The sequence below is a fragment of the Puma concolor genome, chromosome C2, assembly GCF_028749965.1.
Source record: "Puma concolor isolate L17-30 chromosome C2, mPumCon1.1.hap2, whole genome shotgun sequence".
Classification (NCBI taxonomy): domain Eukaryota; kingdom Metazoa; phylum Chordata; class Mammalia; order Carnivora; family Felidae; genus Puma; species Puma concolor.
In genome coordinates, this window is record NC_141675.1 from 111,047,270 (window position 1) to 111,071,156 (window position 23,887).

General features: G+C 37.5%; 1 protein-coding gene, 1 long non-coding RNA gene and 1 pseudogene across 6 annotated transcripts in view; 2 read left to right on the plus strand and 1 right to left on the minus strand.

Annotated features, from left to right (window-relative positions):
• IMPG2 (interphotoreceptor matrix proteoglycan 2) overlaps nucleotides 1-23,887 on the plus strand; it is an 85,416-nt gene that overhangs the window by 34,344 nt on the left and 27,185 nt on the right. For all 5 annotated transcript variants that reach the window (XM_086675558.1, XM_086675557.1, XM_025913513.2 and 2 more), the window contains 4 exons: nucleotides 1,573-1,631; nucleotides 3,004-3,024; nucleotides 10,957-11,201; nucleotides 14,809-14,894. In XM_086675558.1, the coding sequence (XP_086531684.1) occupies nucleotides 1,573-1,631; nucleotides 3,004-3,024; nucleotides 10,957-11,201; nucleotides 14,809-14,894 (411 nt within the window). The remainder of the gene's footprint in view (nucleotides 1-1,572; nucleotides 1,632-3,003; nucleotides 3,025-10,956; nucleotides 11,202-14,808; nucleotides 14,895-23,887) is intronic.
• Nucleotides 3,031-5,922, plus strand: LOC147577490 (uncharacterized). The gene is made up of 2 exons (XR_015240342.1): nucleotides 3,031-4,730; nucleotides 4,949-5,922. It is a non-coding gene; the product is annotated as an uncharacterized LOC147577490 (long non-coding RNA).
• On the minus strand, nucleotides 22,923-23,845 carry LOC112849637 (large ribosomal subunit protein eL6 pseudogene; annotated as a pseudogene).

The following is a 23,887-nucleotide window of genomic DNA, read 5'->3' on the forward strand; positions in this document are numbered from 1 at the left end:
GGTTAGACTCAAGAGATGGCAAAGCCCCAAATGAGATGGGCCTAGTGATAATAATAACATACAGTTGTATTGCATTTTTCAGTTAATGGAGTACTTTCAGGTGCATTCGTTTTAATCTTATGAAAACTGATATGGTTGGTGGGCAGGGCAGGATTAGTTCTATAAAATAAGGCACTTACTTTGCCAGCAGAAACAGTTGAGACTGACTCATTTCCGAATTCCTATCCTGCGGATTCCATCTCTACTTTTATCCCACAAGAATTATGGCACTTCTGTCTTTCCTCTAAGAGAATAAAACAAGGCAAATTATGATAGCCAAAGAGTTACATGGGTTTGGATTCTTTATCCTTAAGGTGTTAAGGTCTTCGGTGAACCATGATTTTTAAAAAAATCCCATTCTCCCAATTTTATCAAGACTTGGCTTTAAAACCAAATGCCCAGAGAGAGATGTCTCCAGAATCCATTAATGACTTCCTTCCTTTGTTCTGGTGTTGGTTGCATTGTGACTTTTCTGGTGAGAGTGTCACCTTCTGAAATCTGGGTTAAATGCTCAATGTTGTTAAAATACATATTTATGCATGACCTGACTATTTTTAGATTTTTAGTTCAGTTAGCATTCTTTCCAACCCTCTATTCACTAAGCTTATATTGCTTTACATGGCTGGATCTTAAATATCTACTTGCTTCCTGTCAATGTGATGCTCATAAGTTGAGCTTTTGACCAATTAAGTTACCTGGTCACTGCTTTGTAACCTACATCATGACACCCAATCAATAGGGCCTCTCTTCTGGGGACTGAGCTTCAGCTTGTAGACTATTTTCTAATTTTGATTGTGTTCACAGTTCCCTCGTGTTGTAGGAACAGGAAACAGATGCCTTCAGAAACTTTACACTGAAAGAAAACGAATACTTCACTGTTTATGAGTGTGTATGCTGCACCAGATTTCTAATCCAAACACTTACCTTTAAAAATGCTATTGTAGCTTTTTTGGGGGGGAAACTAATGCTGTTATCTGCATTTCATCCCACAAGGGAAAAAGCAGTGTTTTGCCAATAAGAAGTTGCTTTTCACAGTTTGGAAAGAAATTAATATTAAAGCATATCAAAACCTTAATGTGAAAGAAAAATGTGGCAGTGTTGTGTTAAAAACTATTTTCTAACAGGGGCGCCTGGGTGGCGCAGTCAGTTAAGCGTCCGACTTCAGCCAGGTCACGATCTCGCGGTCCGTGAGTTCGAGCCCCGCGTCAGGCTCTGGGCTGATGGCTCAGAGCCTGGAGCCTGTTTCCGATTCTGCGTCTCCCTCTCTCTGCCCCTCCCCCGTTCATGCTCTGTCTCTCTCTGTCCCAAAAATAAATAAACGTTCAAAAAAAGAAAATTTTAAAAACTATTTTCTAACAAGGTTAATTAGTATAGTTTTCTTACATAACATTCTGTCCACTGTGTATCTGTATACATGTACAAGCTTCCACCAGTTATAAACAGTGCACTTTATAGTCAGCTCTTAAAGCAGTATTTTATATGTACCTTTTCACATTTCTACATAGCTATAAATTTTATTTTTATTTTTAACAGGTTGAAAATGCATTTACTGGGTTACCAGGCTATAAGGACATCCGTGTACTTGACTTTAGGTAAGCAGACTCTAAAAATGTACATGTTCAGTAGCACTCTTTATTTCAATGTAATACCTTTTTTAGCTCTTTCTCTTATCCCCCATGCTAGACTCCGTATTCTTAGGGTTTGGGGCATTTGGAGGATAGTTGTGGCCCAGCTCTTGGATGTAGGGGATCATGAGTAGGGGTACTGTGTAACCTCACAGCATAATTAATAGTGCCAACATCTTAAACTTGGCACCCTCTCTTGTCACGACTTCTGTGTTTACTAGCAATAACAGCAAGCATGTATGTGGCATTTACAGTGTGCCAGGCTTCATATCTATATTAACTCATTTATTCCCAATAGCCATGCTATGAGATAGTTATTATTACTCTTCATTGTTTCTAATAAGCACTCCAGAGCACAGGAAATTTCAGTAATTTACCCAAAGATACTCAGGTAGTTGTCTGTGCAAGGGAGAGGACCATGACCAGTCTCCCCAGTTCAGCCTTCTCACTTTTCACAGAATACTTCCTCCAGTTGTGACCAAAGCCTCTGTGAGAACCTAAGGATGTGAGGCCTTTGAAGACCCCTCTCATGTGACCTAAAAGGCAACATGACCTTGCAGCCAAATTCCCTGGGTTCAAATCCTGCTTTTGGCACTCCTGGCCAAAAATTGATGATTTTAGATAAATTACCAAGTTTTAATGTCTTATTTGTATAAAAAAATTTACTATTAATTCTGCTTTATTAAAAAAACTTTAGAAATACTTTGGGTAAATTATGTAGCTTCTTTGTTCCTCAGTTTCTTTACCTGTAAAATGGGGATTCTAATGGCTCTTAATAATCTTAAGGATTAAATGAATTAATTTTTGTAAAACACTTAGCACAGTTTTCTGCCACATGGGAAGTTCTGTTAAGTGTCTGTTATATAAAATTAATGAATTTTAAAGGCTATGCAATATCCTGTAGTTTAGTCAGTCCTGACCTTTCCCAATCCCTTAAGCCCTTTTCTGTATAACACCTTATTTTCTTTTCATTGATTTTAAACTACAAAACTCATTATCTACCAAAAAAAAAGTTTCCTAATTTTGTTAATGCCAACAACTGGGGTCCTCTGCTGATCTACTAAAAAAAAAAAATGCTTATTTAGAAAGAGAAAACCTTATGAGTGGTTTAAAAAGTAAGTTTAAAGACAGTAAATATTATTTTTAAAATAGAATCTTCTCTCTGCCTTTGTTCACTTCCTTCAATCTACAGACATTTGTCAGCATCTGATACTATATAAGCATTTTGATTTAAGGAAACATTTTAGAGGAAATATATTAAGAACTTGCACTTTGATGAATGATGTGACAATTATAACTGTCTCAAACTCTACTTAACACTTTGAATTTTTATTTTCAGGTCCCCCAAGGAAAATGGCAGGTAGAGTACTTTTTGGCACTTTTTATACTGTTCACTGGTTGAAAGGCAGTTTAGAAAATATGGTATGTTGTATTTTCAGTGTGGAATAACTTCCAATATTAGTGTCCAATATTCCAATATTAGTGTCAGTATCAGTTTCCATCTCCTTACAGATCAGAGGTTGGCAAACTTTTTCACTTAAGGGTCGGGTAGTAAATATTTTAAGCTTTTCAGGCTATATGTTCTCTGTTGCAACTGCTTAACTCAGCCATCAGATGAATGTAGATATCGATAGTACACTGACAATGAATGAGTGTGCCTATATTCCAGTAAAACTTAGTTTATGGAAACTGAAATCTGAAGTTCACATAATTTTCACATGTCACAAAATATTCTTGCTTTGATTTTTTTAAACTATTTAAAAAAGAAAATTCATTAACTCATGGACACTGGGCTGGATTTAGCTCGCAGGATATAGTTTATATAACCCTCCATACACTGTTGACTCTCAAGTGCTTTAAATGTTGAGCTATACTTAATTAAAATAGGAATAAAAACTGCCATTAATGTAAGCACTTTCAAGTATACTGTCATTCAGTAACATAATCAAGTGTCACTTTAAGTGGCAAATGAATGGGAGAAAGATCATCTCTACAATAGTTCATTTGCAAAACAAAATCCACTCTAGAATTTCTTAGAAAAAGCATAATATAAAAACATAGTCAATACTCTTTGTGGTAGTTGCTTGTCATTCTTTTTGCCTTTGGGCTCAAATTTATTTAAAACTCATTTTCTCAGGGTGCCTGGGTGGCTCAGTCGGTTGAGTGGCTAACTTTGGCTCAGGTCATGGTTTCACAGTTCATAAGTTCAAGCCCTGCATCTGGCTCTCTGCTTTCAGTGCAGAGCCCACTTTGGATCCTCTGTCCCTCTTTCTCTCTGCATCTCCCCTGTTCCTGCCTTCTCTATCAAAAATAAATAAACATTTAAAAAACTAATTTTCTCTTGCAATATTGATAAGTATAATAGAAAATTTATGAAGCACATTTATAGGTTAATTATGGACATGTTTAGACATACAGTAATACTCCTTCATTGTAATATTTAATATTTGAAAAGAGCATTCTGACTTCCTCATTTAGAATTATTGTGTTATATGTACGTTTTGTGCTTGCAGTGATGTCTTGGGTCCTTTGTAGTCTTTGCTGCTTTCCACTCACAGAGTCCCCCTTAGGATCTCCTGCAGGGCTGGTTTAGTGGTCATGAGGTCCTTCAGTTTTGTTTGGGAAGATCTTTATCTCTCCTTCTATTCTGAATGACAGCCTTGCTGGATAAAGGATTCTTGGCTGCACACTTTTCCTATTCAGCACATTGAATATTTCCTGCCACTCTCTTCTGGCCTGCCAAGTTTCAATGGACAGGTCTGCTACTAAACTTATGTGTCTACCCTTAGAGGTTAAGGACCTTTAGTCCCTAGATGCTTTCAGAATTCTCTCTTTATCTATGTATCTTGCCAGTTTCACTATGATATGTTATTATGGTGTTGACCTGTTGTTGATTTTGAAGGGGGTTCTTTGTGTGCCTCCTGGACTTGGATGTCTGTTTCCTTCCCCAGATTAGGCAAGTCCTCATATATAATTTGTTCAAATAAACCTTCTGCCCCTTTCTCTCTCTTCTTCTTCTGGAACTCCTATGAAATGTATATTATTTTGTTTCATTGAATCACTAAGGTCTCGGGGCGCCTGGGTGGCGTAGTCGGTTAAGCATCCGACTTCAGCCAGGTCATGATCTCGTGGTCCGTGAGTTCGAGCCCCGCGTCGGGCTCTGGGCTGATGGCTCAGAGCCTGGAGCCTGTTTCCGATTCTGTGTCTCCCTCTCTCTCTGCCCCTCCCCCGTTCATGCTCTGTCTCTCTCTGTCCCAAAAATAAATAAACGTTGAATCACTAAGGTCTCTAATTCTCCCCTCATGGTCTAGTAATTTCCTGTCCCTCTGTTTTCAGCTTCATCATTTTCCAAAATTTTATCTTCTGTTTCACCTATTCTCTTCTCTGCTTCTTCCATCCTTGCTGTCACTGCATCTAGTTTATTTTCTATCTCAATGGCAGCATTTTTTAATTCATTGTGGCTATTTCTTAGGTCTTTGATCTCTGCAGCAATGGATTCTCTGTTGTCTTCTATGGTTTTTTTTTCAAACCCAGCTACTATCCTATGACTGTTATTCTAAATTCTTATTCAGATATGTTGTTTTTATCTGTTTTGAGCGATTCTCTGGCTGTCATTTCTTCCTGGAATTTTTTTTTTTTTTTTTGAGAATTCTTCCATTTCCTCATTTTGGCTAGGTGTCTGTCTTTTACGTGTTTTAATAGCTTGTTATGTGTCCTATACCTGTGAATACTAGTATATTAAAAAGCGTTATACACTGTCCAGGGCCTGGTACTCTAGGCAGTGTTTTTGGAGTGTGTTGCATGCACTCTGTTGTTGAGTCTTTGGCTCTCTATCCCACTGCACGTAGTGGTGAATTGTTGATTTGTTTGTTGAAATAACCCTGGAAAAAGTGAAAAAGGTGTGTGTGTGGAGGGGGGGTACCTTATCCCATATGAAGTAATCCTGGAAAAAAGGAAAAAGGTGTGGGGGGAAATTTATCTCATACAAAGAAAGAGATGAAAGGGGTGAAAAAAAAAATACCAGGCAGAGAATCAAAGAAACTATAAGGCTTAATTCAGAGAGAGAGAGAGAGAGAGAGAGAGAGAGGAAAATAAAGAAGAAGGAGATACAGAAAAGGTATAAAAAGAATAGAGTAAAAATGCCTGATTAAACAGACAACCAGAGCAGAAAAGGAAAGAAAGAAAGAAAAGATATATATATATATATATATATATATATATATATATATAGAGAGAGAGAGAGAGAGAGAGAGAGAGAGAGAGATGAATTGACAAAAAATCCAATCAGAAACGATGAGCTTGATTCCAAAGGGAAGAAAAAAAAAGAGGGTAGAAGGGGGAAAAAGGGGAGAAAGAGAAGGAAAGAAAAGAGAAAAAGAAAAAAAAAACATTAAAAAAAACAAACCCAGCCTAACAGACAAAAACACTACACTTGTCTGTTGGTGCCTGAGACCAGTGACTGTGCTGGTCTGGAGGAGATGCCTGGTGGTTCACTCAGTGTCAGTTCTGCTCCTTTAGATATGCAGTCACCAGGCACGGAGAGGCGGGATTTGGTGTAAGTGTGTTTTGCCTCCACTGGGGGTGCTGTGCTGTTCTCTGAAGCCCCATCATGTAGGTGATGGGGAGAAAAATGGCAACTCCTCAATCTCTCCTCTTTGCACTGGGTATCTCAAACCATGCTGTTTGTCCTGCCCCACAGTCTTCCACACCTAAGCGCTTGGCTGGTATTCAAAACCCGATGTCTTAAAGGATCCCTCACTGCTTAGACCTGTTTCTGGGGTAGCACCACTCGACCCAGTCCACAAAGGGCCTCTGGCTGGTGCCTGCAGGGTCTTTTGGGGCGGGGGGGGGGGGGAGCATTAAACCTTTTTCCCACAGTACTCTAGGGAAGGGACTGTGGTCTCCCAGTGCACCCCTGAGGTCAATTCTGTACCCTGGGCCGGGTCTCTCCCCACCAGGTGCACACACAGGGCATGGACTCCAGTCTGGAGAAAGTCTGGCACCCCTGAAAACCCCGGTCTTCAAATCCTAAGGCTGTTTGCAAAGTAGAAACTGCAAAGTACAAACTCCTGATTTCTTCTTCCCCAGTCTGTGGTTCAGAGAGCTGTTTCTCTTTTCCAAATATAATACCACACTTTCACAGCCTCTATTTCTCTTCCTTTTGTCTCTCCACGGAAGGGTTCCCCTCCTCTCCGTGCCTATGGGGCCCAGCACTTTATCTCTACCAATTTGTAAACATCCACCTGTGTCTCACCAAGCTGTCTCCATCCACCTGTGGAGACTTCTCTGTCACTCTGCAGACTGTATTCCTGGGTATTCTAAGTGTTCTGACCTCAATACAGCTGTGTTTGAGGGACAAGGGAAATCCCAGTCCCCCTACTTCTCCACCATCTTAACTCCTCCTGACGTCCTCATTTTCATTTATATTATTTAAACAAGTGTTTAGTAAGTACCTAGAAATTGGACAATTCCCGTGCCTACAAAAATGATAATTCTTGGTTTATATCCTCTAGGAATACACAATCAAATGAAAAGAGATATGTCGAAGTACTGCCTCTTTTTTTTTTTTTCATTTTATTTTCTCAATATCCCTGTGAGATAGTGAAAATGAGAACTATTATTTATTCTCCTTCTGGAGGTGGGGATATTTTGCCCAAGGCAGACAAACTGATTTGCCATAAGTTATATGACTAGGAGGTATCAGATATTTTGACCAAGGTAATCAGAATTTTGATTTCTATACTGTTAGTATGTGTAAACTGTTTTGTGTGTATGTATTATAGGTAATGTGTTGATGGCAAGTTCTCAACCAGAGGGCTTGATTGTTTGATTGTTGCCCTCTTGGCATGATTAGAATATGAAAACAACCCAAACTCTCATGTTAATCCTATGACCAAAAGAATGGTATCCAGTTACTGAGTGCTATGTCCTCTATAGGGACAGAGATAACAATATGAAGCCATTAGATTTTATGATAGAATTGTTAATCTAGGTAGAGTTTCCAAAATTGTTCGGTATTGTCAGATATTAGCCAGTTGATGGAATTTATTCATAACTTTTTGGTATACTTGTGTCCTGACCTGTGTATAAATGAATGTGTGGCACAGAAATAGTCCATTTATATAATATATAACCTCTCTCTTTCTCTTATTCCATAAGCATTTATATGCATACGAAATTTTCTATTTGCTTTGTACCTGTCTCAAGGTTCACATATTATTTTAAGTTAGTAGGTTACTCATTTGAAGTGAATCAATAATATATCTGCTTGGTATACTTCAAAATTTCAGCTCCAGGCTTTGTAAGTGTGTTCCTTCTTTGTAATAGAAGAAATTTTATAAAAGATGTCTGAGTTTCTCTGAAATATGTTTATTTTGGTGGATGTTAATGAGAGGTAATATTTTTATTTTGTCTCTTTAAAATCTGTGCATGTTAAACAGCCAATCAGGGCATTTGAGGTAAGAGAGTAAGAAAGGGTAAATTTCACCTCCACATGATTGACGTTTCTGGAGAACCTTTCTCTATATAGCAGCTGTTTCAGTCTAGTTCAGAAGATGAAAGATGATGATACAGTGGTGGCTGATTAACTCAGAGGTGCTGAGTGTGGAGAACCAGCCCTGCTTTCTTCAGTCAGATCATGTTTTGTCTTTCAATGTGCTTGCTGCCTCTTATGTACTTCCTTGGCCTCTGGGCTTTCTTTTATTCTGTCCTTCATCCTAAGATGTCTCTTTACTACATTTACCATGCCAGAACTCAGTCTGTTTTGGCTCCTAATGACAGTCTCAGCTCTGAGATAGAAGGTTTCCTGATTCCTTAAGCATTTCTTTGAGTTCTTTTTCTAGTACAAAACCATGGTAAAGAATTGTAGCATATCTCTGAGGCACTTTATCTTCTTTAATGAATTTCTCCTCACTGGATAACGTAGACTGTAACGGAAGTATTATTTTTAGATATCCAAGGCAAATTTTGGGAGACAAATTATATTTTGTCAATAAAGAGTAAAACCTGTAATCTAATACAGACTACACAGATTTCTTGATCCAAGAACATTTCTCTTGATCTTCTCCGTGTGATATTTAAAAGTCATGCAAGGCACATGGTAGACTCCCAGTGATTCTCCTTGTCTGGTTTTCTGCATAGCATAGGAATGAAATCAGTTTTTTTTCCTCCATTTTTTCCCTTATCACTGGTTTCTGTCTTAACATGAAATTGGTTTTGCAGAGACCCCAAGAACCTCACCTTTCTGGAGATGTAGTCATGGTCCATCCCATAGAGTTTGGGAAGAGCAGGCATATCCTCAGGGGTATGGTTGTGGCTGTGAAGTAATATCTCTAAAATGATTACTCAGAAGACAGAGATGTATGAAGATAATGCATGCTCTTTAATGTGAAAAATGTAGAGACTAAAATTCTTTGGATCAAGTCAGGAATATCATACTGTTATTTAAGTGGCACAAATTAGTTGTCTTATCTGCCTGCATTAGTGAATAAAATTGACCATTTGTTCTTTCATAATTTTCAAAAGTATTTATTGAACTACTATGAGTCAAGCATTATGCTAGATGCTTGGAACACATACTGTGTGGTGAATTCTGACCAGTAGGTGTCCCTCTTACTATTTTATTCTACCTCAGTGCCATCATTTGGTTATTTTAGTGTATTTTACTGAAATACACTTTACAAAAGAGGGTCAGGAATTACCCATAAATCAACATATTCTGACATGAAAAATTAAGAGACTGAAGGAAGCTCTAGATAACAAGCTGATGTCTTACTACTTTGTAGAGCATCAGGATGTCAAAATCCTCAGTTACCACTTGAAAGCACCTTAAACCATCCCATTAGAAGTGATAGCTTATCAGATCTAGGAAGAAAATCTTATGGAAGTTACTCAGAGTAAGATAAAAACATCATTACAAACCTGATTATTTGTATGGCTGGTGAGGGAGGTCACTTTCATCGTGTCCCCTGTAGTCCAGGATGTGGATCTGCAGGAAGCAGGCCTAGGACAGGTCCAAAACTGCCTGTACTCCCAGGAAGAACAGGTCTCTTAAGACCAATTCGTGCTTACCAAATCATAAGATATGATGCACTCTCTAGGATGCCAATTGATTGATTTAAAGCAAGAGATTTGCCAAGTGACCAGTTGTTGCATTGTCTGGCTCATGCATTCTTTACCCATAGGAAAATCTGTAGGGAGTTATAATCAAAGGTCTTTTTGCAAGCTTGAAATAAGAGAAAGGAAGTTGGATGATCTTAATGGCCAGTATCATCAAGCCATGCTAGCTTTTTGTGGCTCTCTCCAATCTAAGGATCTACTTTTACAAGGAAGCCATAATACATTGGTCAGAAGATTTCCACTAAATAGTGAAATAAATTAGTTGACTAATCTCTTTTTCTAGAATCCATGAGATCAGTCTCATTATGTTGATACTTTTTGTTTAGATATGTGTATACCTTTATTAGACTGTAGTTTTCTTTTTATATTCAGACAAGTTTAGATTTCTATTTATTTAGTAGGCACTGGGTGCCCTGAAGGTACCATGCTGAACACTGGGGATAGACACTCAAAGGCAGACTGAAAGGCAGTCACTTTAAACAAAATCTTTTTACACAACCATAAAGGCTGTAATCAAAGAATATATAATAATTTATAAGTAAGTTCAGAGGAGGGAGTGCTTAAATTATTTGTATGCTTTGGTTTGGGAGTCATATTCCTCCTATTAGAATGTCTGAAGGAGGGAAATTGTTTTCATCTCATGTCTATCTTGAGTGGTTTATCTTCAAGAAGGTAGTGTTCTCCTTTCCTGTGGAAGGATCTTGATGTGACTTGATGGGTACTGCTTCTGATGGCCGTATCTCATAGACCGGCTGGAAGCCAGAGTGATGACTAGAGCAAAGTTCCTAATGACTTTTTTGCATAATAGTTTAATAAAAGCTACTGAGAGTGGAGCATAGTAGTTCAGAATGCAGGTGCTGGAGTCAAGCAGATATGTGTTTGAATCTTGACTTACATGTTGCAAAATTTTGGGCAAATCTTCTGACTTCTTTAAAGCTCAGTTTCTTCAATAATAACCTGAAGATAATAAAGACTTTATAGGGTTATTATGAAAATTAAATGAGATAAAGCATGTGAAATACCTGTCACATTGTCTGCAGCGAATGGTGGTGGAATCCATGCCTTATGAGCCCCTCCCCACACCCAGGTGTAATATTTGTTCTCCATGGGTTCAAAGCTCCTTTCTTTGTGCTTCCATAGCAGGGCCTAATCTGTTCTCTCTTTTAATCCATAGTGGTTTAGATGTTCACTATGCAGTGACCTTCAATGGTGAGGCCATCGGCAATACCACCTGGGACCTAATTAGCCTTCATTCCAACAAGGTGGAAAACCATGGTCTTGTGGGACTGGATGATAAGCCCACTGCTGTTTATGCAATTAGTAACTTCAGAGATTATATTGCTGAGACACTGCACCAGAATTTTTTGTTGGGGAATTCCTCTTTGAATCCAGATCCTGACTCCCTCCGGCTTATCAATGGTGAGTTGATATCCATCATAAAGTCCTTGTATAGCTTTCGCTTCTTTTCCAATATACTCTGGTGAAAACTGATTTCCTTAAATATGTGTGGTTCTGAGCATTCTATAGACTGCATGAGACACAGCTCTTTTGGAGAGACCAATCAGGAGCTCTTAGGAATACTTGTAGACAAAAGGCCACAAAGAGAGGAGAAAGTAGAGAAGAGCATGAGATGTAGAAATAGTTTAGGGAAATAGGAAAATACAAGAAAAACAGAAATAGAACCTGTAAGTGTGAATTGAAACAGGTTATAGGGCTGCCCGAGCAACCAACACATTAATTCTCTACAGGCAAATCAACTGGTGTGACGACTTAAAAGCCAGAGAGCAGAAGATACAGAGTAGCTCAGGAAAGTTCAGGGAAGATCTTGGTGAAAGAAGAACTGATACTGGGTGATGGGGAGAATCCCAGAGAATTTAGTACTAAGTTTGAATTTAGATACCTGGAGAGAGCCAGTTATGATCTGAAATCGATAGGTGGATCTGGGATCACCAGGGTGAGGTTGACTACTTTGGATTTAGAGGCTAAAGAGTGGCCTAGTTAATCTCATACTAAAGTTTGCTAAGAATCTGGTAACTAGTATTGCAACAGTTTAACTCATCAGGGACACGGTGTCCTGTTAAATTACTTGCTACTTCATGTTTCTTTCTTTATGATTTCTTCACTCAAGAGTAGTTAGCTTTTAAAATGTCCATGGAGTATATTTTATTGAAGTGATTGCATAGAAGTACCAGCTGCCAAAGAGGAAAATTCATGAATGATAGGCAATACTAACTATGATACATTTTATACCTTCTTCAATTCCTACGTTTTCTTAGGAGAAAAGATCCTGTATCTTTTCAGGCATTTATCATCTAGGCCTCTGTGTGTGTGTGTGTGTTTGTGCGTGTGTGTGTAAATAAACAAACACAAATAGACACAAGACAGAGAAAAGAGAGAAAAAAGGTTAAATAAAATTTTACTATGTATAACTCCTTCTTCCTAAGTAAGGTATTTTTTGAGAGCTGAACTAAAACTTTAAATTGTTTTTCAATTATTTTGGCTGCTAGAATGATGTTTCCTTAATATGACAGTGTGCTAGGTCAGGGTCATAAAGTAGCTTGGGCTTCATATAGGCTATACAGGACTTTAAAGTGGAGAAACTGTCTTTGTAGATGATAGTGACATTAGGCTATCAGTTCTAAAACACTAAGGAACCTTTGCATTTTGGAGCAGTGCAGGTACCTGGGCTTATTTTCTCATACACTCCTTTTTCATCATTCTATCTTGTTGGAATACCTGAGCTAGATAAAATAGTGAAAAGAGAAGAGGCTTGTTATAATCTGAAATTGCTGAATTCCTTTTGGCAAGGCTAGTATAGACTAGTTGAAGACTACCTATGGGGACAGCAAATAGGCAGAAGTTCCCAGGAATCTGGATATTGGGATCAGAAGAAAGATAGCGCTAGGAGGTCATGACCTGAAGGAGATTAGAACCTAAACTGAACAGAAGGTACAAACACCAAGGTTAATGATGAAAGTAGTGGAAGAATGACATGAAGATTAAGGTATACAGCAGGCCAAGTGAGATTGTGTAGGAAACTAAATCCAGCATAGCAAGGTCTTCCTTTTATGTGGAGCTTGGGAATAGAGATATCTCCTAGAAGATGTCCTAAAAAAGGAGTTCAACAACGGAGAATTTCTAAGAGAATTTAACAAACGCTTTAGGATATACAGTACAAACTAATTCAGGTGCTTTGATCTTTCATTAGATGAATGTTTCAGTTGTACAAAATTTCATCCCTAAAATCTATTTCTATTGTCACGCCAACTAAGAGTTCTGAATGGCTGCAGCTTTCTAGGTAACTTGGTCATCATTTTTTAAAGATATATCATCCTTGACCCATAGAAGACAACTGTAAACACAGTTGAAAAGAGTTTTGGGAAATACTTAAACCGAATAGGGTTTTTGGCTTCTGACTGATCCCTTTATGTCAGGCCAGTGGTAACAGGTGAATAAAGAGAGATTCTGCCTCCATTTTTGGTGCATACACCAGATCAAATTGTGGCAATCCTTTTTTTTTTCTTTAGCTTTTAAAGATTCCCTCTCCCCTTCAGGCAAAATCAATTTCTTCTTTGTATCCCATACATAGTATTACATGCCCTCACTTCAGTGTATAATTTGTGTTTATCTCTCTGACATAGGGGATACTTGCATAGGAGAAACTTGGCTTTATTAATGTTTATAGTCTCAGCTTTATCAAAGTCTGTGTAACTAGAAGGTTTCAGTAAACCTTTGTTGAATTAAATTATGCAATCTACTGTCTTACCTCTATTGCTCTTTAATATTGGTATAATGATAAACTCTCTGGTGTCCTAGCCCACTTTTCACAGGTCCTTTCTGCCAAAAAGGAAATCATTTTGCATAATTTTCTCCATTCTTAGCATCAACCAAATGAGTTGGAATTTCAGCTTAACTTTTTTATTAAAGTGAAAAAAAATCAATTTAAAAACATCTTCACAGGAATCTTGAAAAGAGTAAATAATGCTTGCAAAAAGAAAAAGAAATTACATAGGAATGTTTTAAATGTAATAATGAGAAGAATATTTTATGTTGGAGTCTTGTAACTCAGATAGATTGTGTTAATATTGATGCAGGCAGGCTCGGTTCGAGGAGACCAGCCAAGAGAGGGTCCTGCAGGACAAGCCAAGAGGGTCCTTGACTATGCACAGGACAGAAATAAAACGCAAGCCTGCAGGAAGCGAGCAGAGTTATTGAAGATATATATATATATGTGTGTATATATATATATATATATATATATATACACATATATATATATATTTGAAGATATATATATATTATTGAAGATATATATATATTATTGAAGATATATATATATCTTCATATATATCTTCATATATATCTACATATATGAATGTAGAGAGAGAGAGAGAGAGGGCATGCAGATATAGATGATGTATCTGGGAGAGTTGGAAAAGGAAAGGAGAGAGTCTTGTCTTTGGGGTCTGGGGTTTTTACTGAGGGTTGTGGTCTGGTGTACATGTTGTCCTCTCAGGCATCCAGGAATCATCTAGAACAAGGACAGGTCCAGGTGTTCTTCATAAGTCACATTCCTTGGAGTCAGGGGGTCTTGGCATTGAGATGTCTAGTACTGGTGGTCTAGAACATGCATATGATGACCTCGTCTGGTCATTCTTGTGTGGTCCTTCCTTAGATGTTACCTTTTGTGCTGGAAGCCTCTAAAGAAATCATTAATTCCTTATCCCTCACAGGAGGACATACACTATTTGTTCTATAAGGCATGTGTAAAGTGAGGATGTAGGTCATAGTAAGAATAGAAGCAGGAAAAAGAGCAAGAAGCAAATTTTTATGGAGTCCTTCAGTTTCCCCCTCTCAATATAAGTAAACTCTCTGAATAAAGTAACAGATATTTTCTAAGCAAGTCTGCATTATCTGCTGTGCCAAGATCTAAACTATAAAATCTAAACTTATTTTTAGTTGTCCCTGAACCTCAAATACAATAGTGTCTCAACTAAAAATGTTTTCTATATTGTTCTTTCTTCAGTGAGAGGGGTTTTACTTCCTGAAACTGAAGACCTAGTTTGGAACACCCAAAGTTCAAGTCTTCAGGCAACCCTACCATCCATTTTGGTAAGTATGTTTCTATGTTTTATGCCTAGAATTAGGCCCTCAAACTTTCTTCTTTGTACACTCACCTGATTACTTTGGCATCATGAATTTCCTGAGCTGTTCCTGTTTCAAACATTTTCTTAAATCATCCTTGGAACATGATTCACAGTTGTCAGCTCCAGAGTCCCAAGTATTGGTTCAGAAAATTTAAGCCTTCTGCAGTGGTTAAATGAAGTCTACGGTGGTTAATTGCCAAGCTCCACATGTGGTATAAAACTTATTTATGGTTTATACTTGTTTGGTAATAATGAAGCTGTAAGTGCCCACTGAGTTGTTCTCTAAAAGTTACTCAGAAATAGTTTTTATAGCTAACACTATAAATTGAAGTACATAGAGACAGAGTATAGATTTGTGCTCCAAGGACTGTATTGAAGAAAAATGTTAGACTTTAAGGCATATACAATAGTGTGTGTGTGGAAGAGAAAGAGAAAGAAGTGAAAATAACAGCTAGCTGACAAATGACAGGGACTCAACATCAGGCATCCTTTTAACCTGGATTGAAAACATTCCTATTTGCACAGAAAGAGCATGGAATGAACTTTCCTTTTTGTTCTTACCACACAACTTCCCTAGGTGATCCTCTATCTGCTCCAGATCTTCGCTTGCCACTTCACCTATAGAGAGGCATCTAGTAGAAGATAAAGTGGCTTCCAGTGTAGTTGAAACAACACCATCACTGACAACTATACAACGACACCACCACCACCACTAGAGACTAGCTGGTTACAATGCATACATGAATCTTTTGTTATCCCATAGACACAGTAGGGGGGCTCCTTCTACATTCCCTACTCCTACTCTCTTGAGCTTTTTTCTGTCTCATATCAGCTTTTTAAAATATTTGTTTCTTGACTTTAATCCTTCAATGAACATTCATAACGTCTCCCCCAAATTCATTTAACCACTGATATATGCAGCCATTTCTTCTACTCAGCTATTGAGCAACTCAGTTTTGAAATGTGATGTCATTGGAAATAGTCTTTTTACTGAGTTCTGTGTTGGAGAAGGAAAGTTAGGGGTTATTGACATTAGAGATTGCATTATTTGGTGTTTATTTATTCATTCACTGACTCATTCATTCCAATATATTTATTTTGTGATTTTCATGTGCCAAGTGCTGGGGAAACTAAGATGAATAAGGGTGTGGGCTTGCCTACAAGAAGTTTTCAGTCTGGTGACAGATGTGTACACAAAGAAGGTGATGCTGTCATAGAAGTCCATTCAGGATGCAGTGGCAGACGATGGTGATTCACTGTGAACATGACATCACTAATCTCCATGCTTTCTAATCATGTTCATCTCAGGCTTCTCTAACCACAGACCTGTGATGATACTGAGAATGATGTTGTAAAGATAGGAGTTTCTAGATGAGCCAGACGTTTGCAAACTGGAGACCAGCCAGCTGGATCCAGCTATACGCATGTGCTTTGGGATCAGTTTTTTTACAAAGCCAATATTTAGCAATTAGGATATTTTTACAGAAAAATGAAGATTTCTAACCTCTTTTGAAAACCAGGGTGATCTGGTATCATTAGGTTCACATTCCCCTGTTGCAGAAAAGTGGCTAGGGTTTGGCTAAAAGGGGCTGCCCTTCGATGATGACAAGCACTGACTAACTGGGCTCAGATGTTTATTCATGATGCCTGTAATGTGGTTCCATTTGTGTCAAAGCCAACCCCTCGGGTTTTTGAGTAGTGATAACTGTGGGGCATTAAGTAACAATTTGAGGAGACAGTGGAATGTTAATAGATGATAATAAGGCATGAAAAAAAGGATGATTAATTAGAAGTGTGTGGTTATTGGTTTTCCTCCCTCTTTTTTTGGGCAACTGTTAACAAGATTTTGTTCTTTCATAGAAATGAGATTTAAAATATTTTTTTTTACAGATTTGATTTTTAGAAATTATTTTAGAGGTAGGATGTTGGGATACTGAATTTGACACCTTTTGGCATCCTGACTTGGAAAATCACATGTTGCACAGTATGCTTTCTATAGCACTAGCAAGCTTTTCATTTGGCATACCCAGAAGTGAAACTGGCCGGTATAAGTTAATATACTACATTGAACTAAAAGAAGAATTCTTGAGTTGAATTTGTTACTATGGGAACATCTATTCCTATGAAAGTAAATGAAGTGCTATTACTGGCATGTATATGTCATACCTTTCACAATGTATGACAAAGTTTTATTGCCAAGCCATTTTTTAGGGGGTGCTTATTTGGAGTAGATTAGATGGTCATCCTTATTTAAAAAGTCAAATTGTTTCCTTTCACTTTTTATGTGGTCTACTTGAGACTTGACTTTCATCAAAGATGTTATGTATTGTTTTACTTTTAATTTTTATGGAATGGAAAGGCATTTTATTTGTATATACTGAAATTGTCTATATTGTTTAGGGATTTCTTTTTCATTGAGGGTTGATCTGCTTTCCTAATGTGTGTCTGGTCACAGGAACTGTCTGATAAAACTCAGTTTTTTCAGTATGGGATAAAGGGCTTAAGCCATTTCACTTTTTTTACTTTAAAAAATTTTTAAATGTTTATTTATTTTTGAGAAAGAAAGAGTGTGAGTGGGGGGGGGCGGGGGTTGCAGACAGAGAGGGAGATGCAGAATCCAAAGCAGGCTCCAGGCTCTGAGCTATCAGTACAGAGCCTGATGCGGGGCTCGAACTTGTGAACCACAAGATCATGACCTGAGCCGAGTTGGATGCTTAAGTGTCTGAGCCACCCAGGCACCCCAGTAGTTGTATTTTTAATTTTTAGGAACCTCTGTATTATTGTCCATAATAGCTATGCCAGTTTATATTCCTACCAATGTGGTAGACATTTGTATGTATCTCTCAGTGAACAGTCTGGAATAGTGGGGAAAGTATGGGGACTGAGAACTCTGGAAACTCAGGAGTGTAATTCTGAATCTTTCCTCTATTTTCTGTGATTGTGGGCATTTCATTTCTATGAACCTCAGTTTCTTTAATAGGCAAGGTTAGACTACACTTGATAGGATGGTATATGATTCTTCTAATTTGCTCTTGAATTCAGTTTGCTAATATTTTGTTGGCAATTTTTGCATCATATTCATCAGGGATATATATTTTTTGTAGTATCTTTGTATGGTTTTGGTATCAGGGTAATGCTGGCCTTGTAAAATATGTTTGGGAGTGTTCACTCCGGTTTCATTTTTGGGAAGGATTTGAGAAGGGCTGGCATTAATTTTTCTTTAAGTGTTTGGTAGAATTACCAGTGAAACCATCTGGTCCTATATATGTTTGTTAGGTCCATTTGGTCTAAAGTATAGTTCAAGTACATCATTTTTTATTGATTATTTTCCTCTGGATTATCTAGCCAGTATTAAAAATGGGGATTTTGCTGTCCCCTATTATTTTTTAATTTATATTTTAGTTGACATACAGTGCAAAATTGGTTTTAAGAGTAGAATTCAGTGATTCATCATTTACATACAGCACCCAGTGCTCATCACAACAAGTGCCCTCCTTAATACCCATCACCCATCTAGCCCATCTCCCACCCACTCCCTCCATCAATTCTCAGTTTGTTCTCTGTCATTAAGAGTCTCTTGTTTGTTTCCCTCTGTCCTCTTCTCACGCCACCCATATGTTCATCTGTTTTGTTTCTTAAATTCCACATATTAGTGAAATCATATGGTGTTTGTCTTTCTCTTATTGACTTACTTCCCTTAGCATAATAAATTCTAGGGTGGACATTTGGGCTCTCTCCATAGTTTGGCTATTGTTGATAATGCTGCTATAAACATTGGGTGCATGTGCCCCTTTGAGCCAGCATGTTTGTATCCTTTGGGTACATACCTAATGGTGCAATGCTGGATCATAGGGTAGTTCTATTTTTAGTTCCTTCAGGAAGCTCCATACTGTTCTCTAGAGTGGCTGCACCAGTTTGCATTCCCACCAACAGGTCCCCTTTTCTCTGTATCCTCATCGACACCTGTTGTTTACTGTGTTGTTAATTTTAGCCATTCTGACAGGTGTGAGATGGTATCTCATTGTGTTTTTGATTTGTATTTCCCTGATAATAAGTGAGGAAATCCCCTATTATAATATTGTTATATACCTCTCCCTTCAGATCTGTTAATATTTGCTTTATATATACCAGTGCCTCAATGTTGGGTGCCATTATATCTATAATTGTTATATCCTCTTGATGAATTAACATCTTTATTATTATATAATGATCTTATTGGTCTCTTGTTACAGTTTTTGATTTAAAGTCTATTTTGTCTGATATAAGTATAGCTATGCCTGCTTTCTTTGGTTTTCTATTTGTATGGAATATCTTTTCTTATCCCTTCACTTTGAGCCTTTATGTATATTTAACTGAAGTGAGTCTGTTGTGGTCAGAGTAGAGTTGGGTCTTGTTTCTTATACATTTAGCCACTTTTCACCCTTTGAATGGGGAATTTAGTCCATTTACATTCAGAGTAACTTGATGAGTAAGTACTTATTTCTACCTTGTTAGTGTTTTCTGGCCCTTTTGTAATTCCCTTCTTTCTTTGTTTCTGTCTTGGTGTCTTCCTCTGTGAATTCATTGTTTTCCATAGTGGTAAGCTGTGATTCTCTCTTGTTTTTCTTTTGTGTATCTACTGTAGGTTTTTGCTTTATGGTGACCATAAGGCTTACATAGAACATCTTAGAGATATAGAAGTCTATTTTTATGTTAGTAACTTAACTTTCATGGCATACAAAAACTCTACCCTTTTACTCCCCTCTACTTTTGGTTTTTGATGTTACAATTTAATTCTTTTTATATTGTATTCATTAACAAATTATTATGGCTATAGTTATTTTTAATACTTTTGTCTTTTAACTTTTTTACTATAGTTCAGTGGTTAACACACAATATTACCTACATTACAGTATTTTATTATATACTACTTTACCAGTATGTTGTATATTTTCATATGTTTTCATGTTACTAATTGGCATCCTTTTATTTCAGTTTCAGCATTTGTTGTAAAGCAGGTTTACTAGTAATGAATTCCCTCAACTTTTGTATATCTGGGGACGTCCTTATCTCTCCTTCACTTCTGAAGGGCAGCTTTGTTGGATAAAGTATTCTTGGTTGGCCGTTTACTTCTGTCAGCACTTTGAATATACCATCCCAGTTTGTATTGGCTTTAAATTTTCTGCTGAGAAATCCACTGATAGCATAATGAGGACTCCTATGTAGGTCAGAAGCTTTTTTCTCTTGTTGCTTCAAGAGTCTCTCTTTGTCTTAGATTTTTGATGGTTTTATTATAATGTGTCTTGGAGAAGGTCTTTTCAAGTTGAATTTGCTGGAGGTTCTATGAAGGTTATGAACTTGGGTGGTCAAAATCTCCACAGATTTGGGAAATTCTCAGCCATTATTTCATTAAGAAAACTTTCTGGGGCGCCTGGGTGGCACAGTCGGTTGAGCGTCCGACTTCAACCAGGTCACGATCTCGCGGTCCGGGAGTTCGAGCCCCGCGTCGGGCTCTGGGCTGATGGCTCAGAGCCTGGAGCCTGTTTCCGATTCTGTGTCTCCCTCTCTCTCTGCCCCTCCCCCGTTCATGCTCTGTCTCTCTCTGTCCCAAAAATAAATAAAAACGTTGAAAAAAAAAATTAAAAAAAAAAAAAAAAAAAAAAAAAAGAAAACTTTCTGGCCCCTTGTCTCTGTTCTCCTGGGACTCCAGTAATTCAGATTGCTCCTTTGATGGTATCTCATTGTTTATGTTTCTCATTGTTTCTGTTACGTAGGTTTTCTTCACTTTTTTCTATTCTTTTTTTTTTCTTCTTTTCTGACTGAATAATTTCAAAGATTTGTTTTCTACTTCACAGATTCTTCTGTTTGATACATTCTGCTGTTGATGTATTGTATTTTTCACTTCATTCATTGTATTCTTCAGTTCAGAATTTGTTTTGTTCTTTATTATGACTCTTTTTTATGGTTCTTTATTATTATTATTATTTATTATTTTTGAAAAAGGGTCTCAGTAGTAATAGAATCACCAAGATAGAGTTATATATAGGCTTAAGGGAGTAAAAAAAGGAATGTTGAGGTATGCAGAGACTAGTAGTTAGAAGCCATTACCATCTATTGGATTTAGGCCAAGGGGAGAAAAACTGTTACCAGATCCCAGTGATAGCTTAAGCTGTAATTGTAGAGGGATACAGCTATTGTAAGAGACACATTATTGGAGGGAGCAGGGAAGAATTAGCCAAACCTCTCACTTTTCTTATCCTTTGATTGTCTGCTTGTGCATCCCATTGAACAAACTCAAACAGAAGAGAGTTGGTAAAAAAGCAGGGATGATAAAGTTATCAGGAGTCAGCTTCCCAGGGAAGAAAGCAGGGAAGAGAAGAATCTGGGGTGGTGGCAATAAAGAATAAGCAGCATGATGGCCCACTTAAAATAGGACCTGATTAAAACAGCACGGAGAGACAGGAAGTGATTGTTTCACTGAGTTCCACAAAAGAAAATAAGTTTACTTGGCAGAAATAGTTAAGAATAGTTAGTTTAGAAATAGTAGGTGAAACTGAGGGGATATGTACATATACCCAATGACCTTCTGTTATTACCTATTTGGTGCATTTGTCACTAGGAGAAGGGATAAGTCGGGATGTGCCCATTGATTTCTTGCATCATGTTCCCTCCCTTGTGATTGGAAGAATGTGTTATCCTAAAGCTTCTCACATAGACCTTTGATGGATGGACAAGAGGAAGTGTAGGCAGAACATAAAAGACTAATTATGTCATAACATTGGGTTGAATCCCTCCTTAGGCCAGTAAGTTCTGTTTTATTTCATGGTCATAGACTGAGCTATAATTAACCACATTAATGTATGCTTTTGTTTAAAAAGCGTATTAGGCTTGACAGTGTATGTCAGTGAATATTCACCACCACTGTTTAGGAATCTTTGGAGGAAGGGGGGCCGATTTTTCTTATAGTTTTTTATTTTTCATGGGCTTCATTTTATTCATAGCTATTCCATGAATTCTAGTCTTTAGATGGGTTTATGTGTATGGGAATTTTTTAAATTGAAGTATAATTGACATGAAATTTTATATTAGTTTCATGTGTACAGTATAGTGATTAGACGTTTGTATGCATTGTGATTTTATTACCACAGTAGTTCTAGTTACTATCTGTCATCATACAAAATTAATACAATAGTATTGACTATATTCCCCTTGCTGTACTTTACATCCCCATAACTTATTTATTTTATAACTAGAAGTTTGTACTTCTTGATGCCCTTTACCCATTTTGTCTTCCTCCTCCAACCCCCTTTCCCATGGCAATCACTGTTCTGTTTTCTGTATCTATGAGTCTGGGTCTTGGTTGTTTGCTATTTTGTGTTTTAGATTCTATTTATAAGTGAAATCATGCAGTATTTGTCTTTCTCTGTCTGACTCATTTCACTTAGCATGATAGCCTCAAGGTCCATCCATGTTGTCACAAATGGCAAGACCTCATTCTTTTTTATGACTGAGTAGTATTCCATTGTATATACACACCACATCTTTATCCATTCATTGATTGATGGACATATCTTGGCTTGTAGGTTGTTTCTATATCTTGGCTTTTGTAAATAATGCTGAAGTAAACTTAGGGGTGCATATATCTTTTTGAGTTAGTGTTTTTGTTTTCTTTGGTTAGATACCCAGAAGTAGAATGCTAGATCATGTGGTAGGTCTAGTTTTAATTTCTTGAGGAAACTCTATACTATTTTCCACGATGGCTGTACCAGTTTACATTCCCACCAATATGCACATGTTCCCTTTTCTCTACATCCTCGCAAACACTTGTTGTTTTTTGTCCTTTTGATTTTAGCCATTCTTACAGGTGTGAGGTGATATCTCATTGTGGTTTTGATTTGCAGTTCCTTGATAGTAATATTGAGCATGATTTCATGTGTTTGTTGGCCATTTGTCTGTCTTCTTTGAAAAAATGTCTATTTAGATCTCTGTCCATTAGAAAAATGGATCAGTTATTTAATTAGGTTCTTTGTAAGAAATTTAAAACACCAATTTGTGAGGACAAACTCTGTTTGTGAGAGAAAACACAGAGCAGAGGTAGCCCTGAAGCTGAGGAACAGCTTTGATTTTTGGCAGAATTTGTGAGTCTACAGCTTTCTGATCAACCTTGTGTTGTTCTGTCATCTCATACTTCTCTTTCTCCATGTTTAAGATCTCACCTTCCTGGTGTCTGGGTTTACACACCTTTTTTTTTTTTTTCTTGAAGTAAGCATCAGTGAGATGTTTTAGGATTTGCACACTGCTGATATCAATTTTTGTGGAGGTGGCAATGACAAATTTCTGATGTGTTCTACACAGAGGACCTTGATTGAGGGCCAGAAGTCCAGTCACAAGTACTAAGCCACTGCTCAGTTGCTTCTGGAAAATCACCCTCTTGCCTCTGTGGTACCCAGTAAGGATGAACAAATGGTCCCAGGAGTGATGGTAGCTCATAGTTTTCTCACATGCTGACTGAAAGGTTTTGTTTTGTTTTGTTTTGTTTTGTTTTGTTTTGTTTTGCTGTGGCTCAATAGCTTTTGAGGCATATCTTCAGTAGGGTAATCCCTAGGCATTTTGTGAAGTTTAACCACTCAGGTACCACAATTCTTGTCACCACCAACTGGTTTTGTGACAATAGCAAGAAACTTCTTCTTTTTCTTTTCAACCTGGATTTAGCTGCTAAATACTTCCTCTTATACATGGCCTTTCTGGAGTACATAGCTAATCAGGAATATCTGCCACTTGCTCTGATGAGGACAGGGTTTCACCTTCAGAGGGGCTTCCCCTTCTTTGGAGTTTTAGCATTGAGATTACCCTTCTTAACCTGCCACCAGCATCAGCCTTCTTGGCTTCACGTTTCTTCTACTTAGTATCTGGCTTCTCAGCTTTTTCACCTGCCATCTTGCAAGATGGGAAAGAGTGATCTCTGTCCATTTTTAAAAT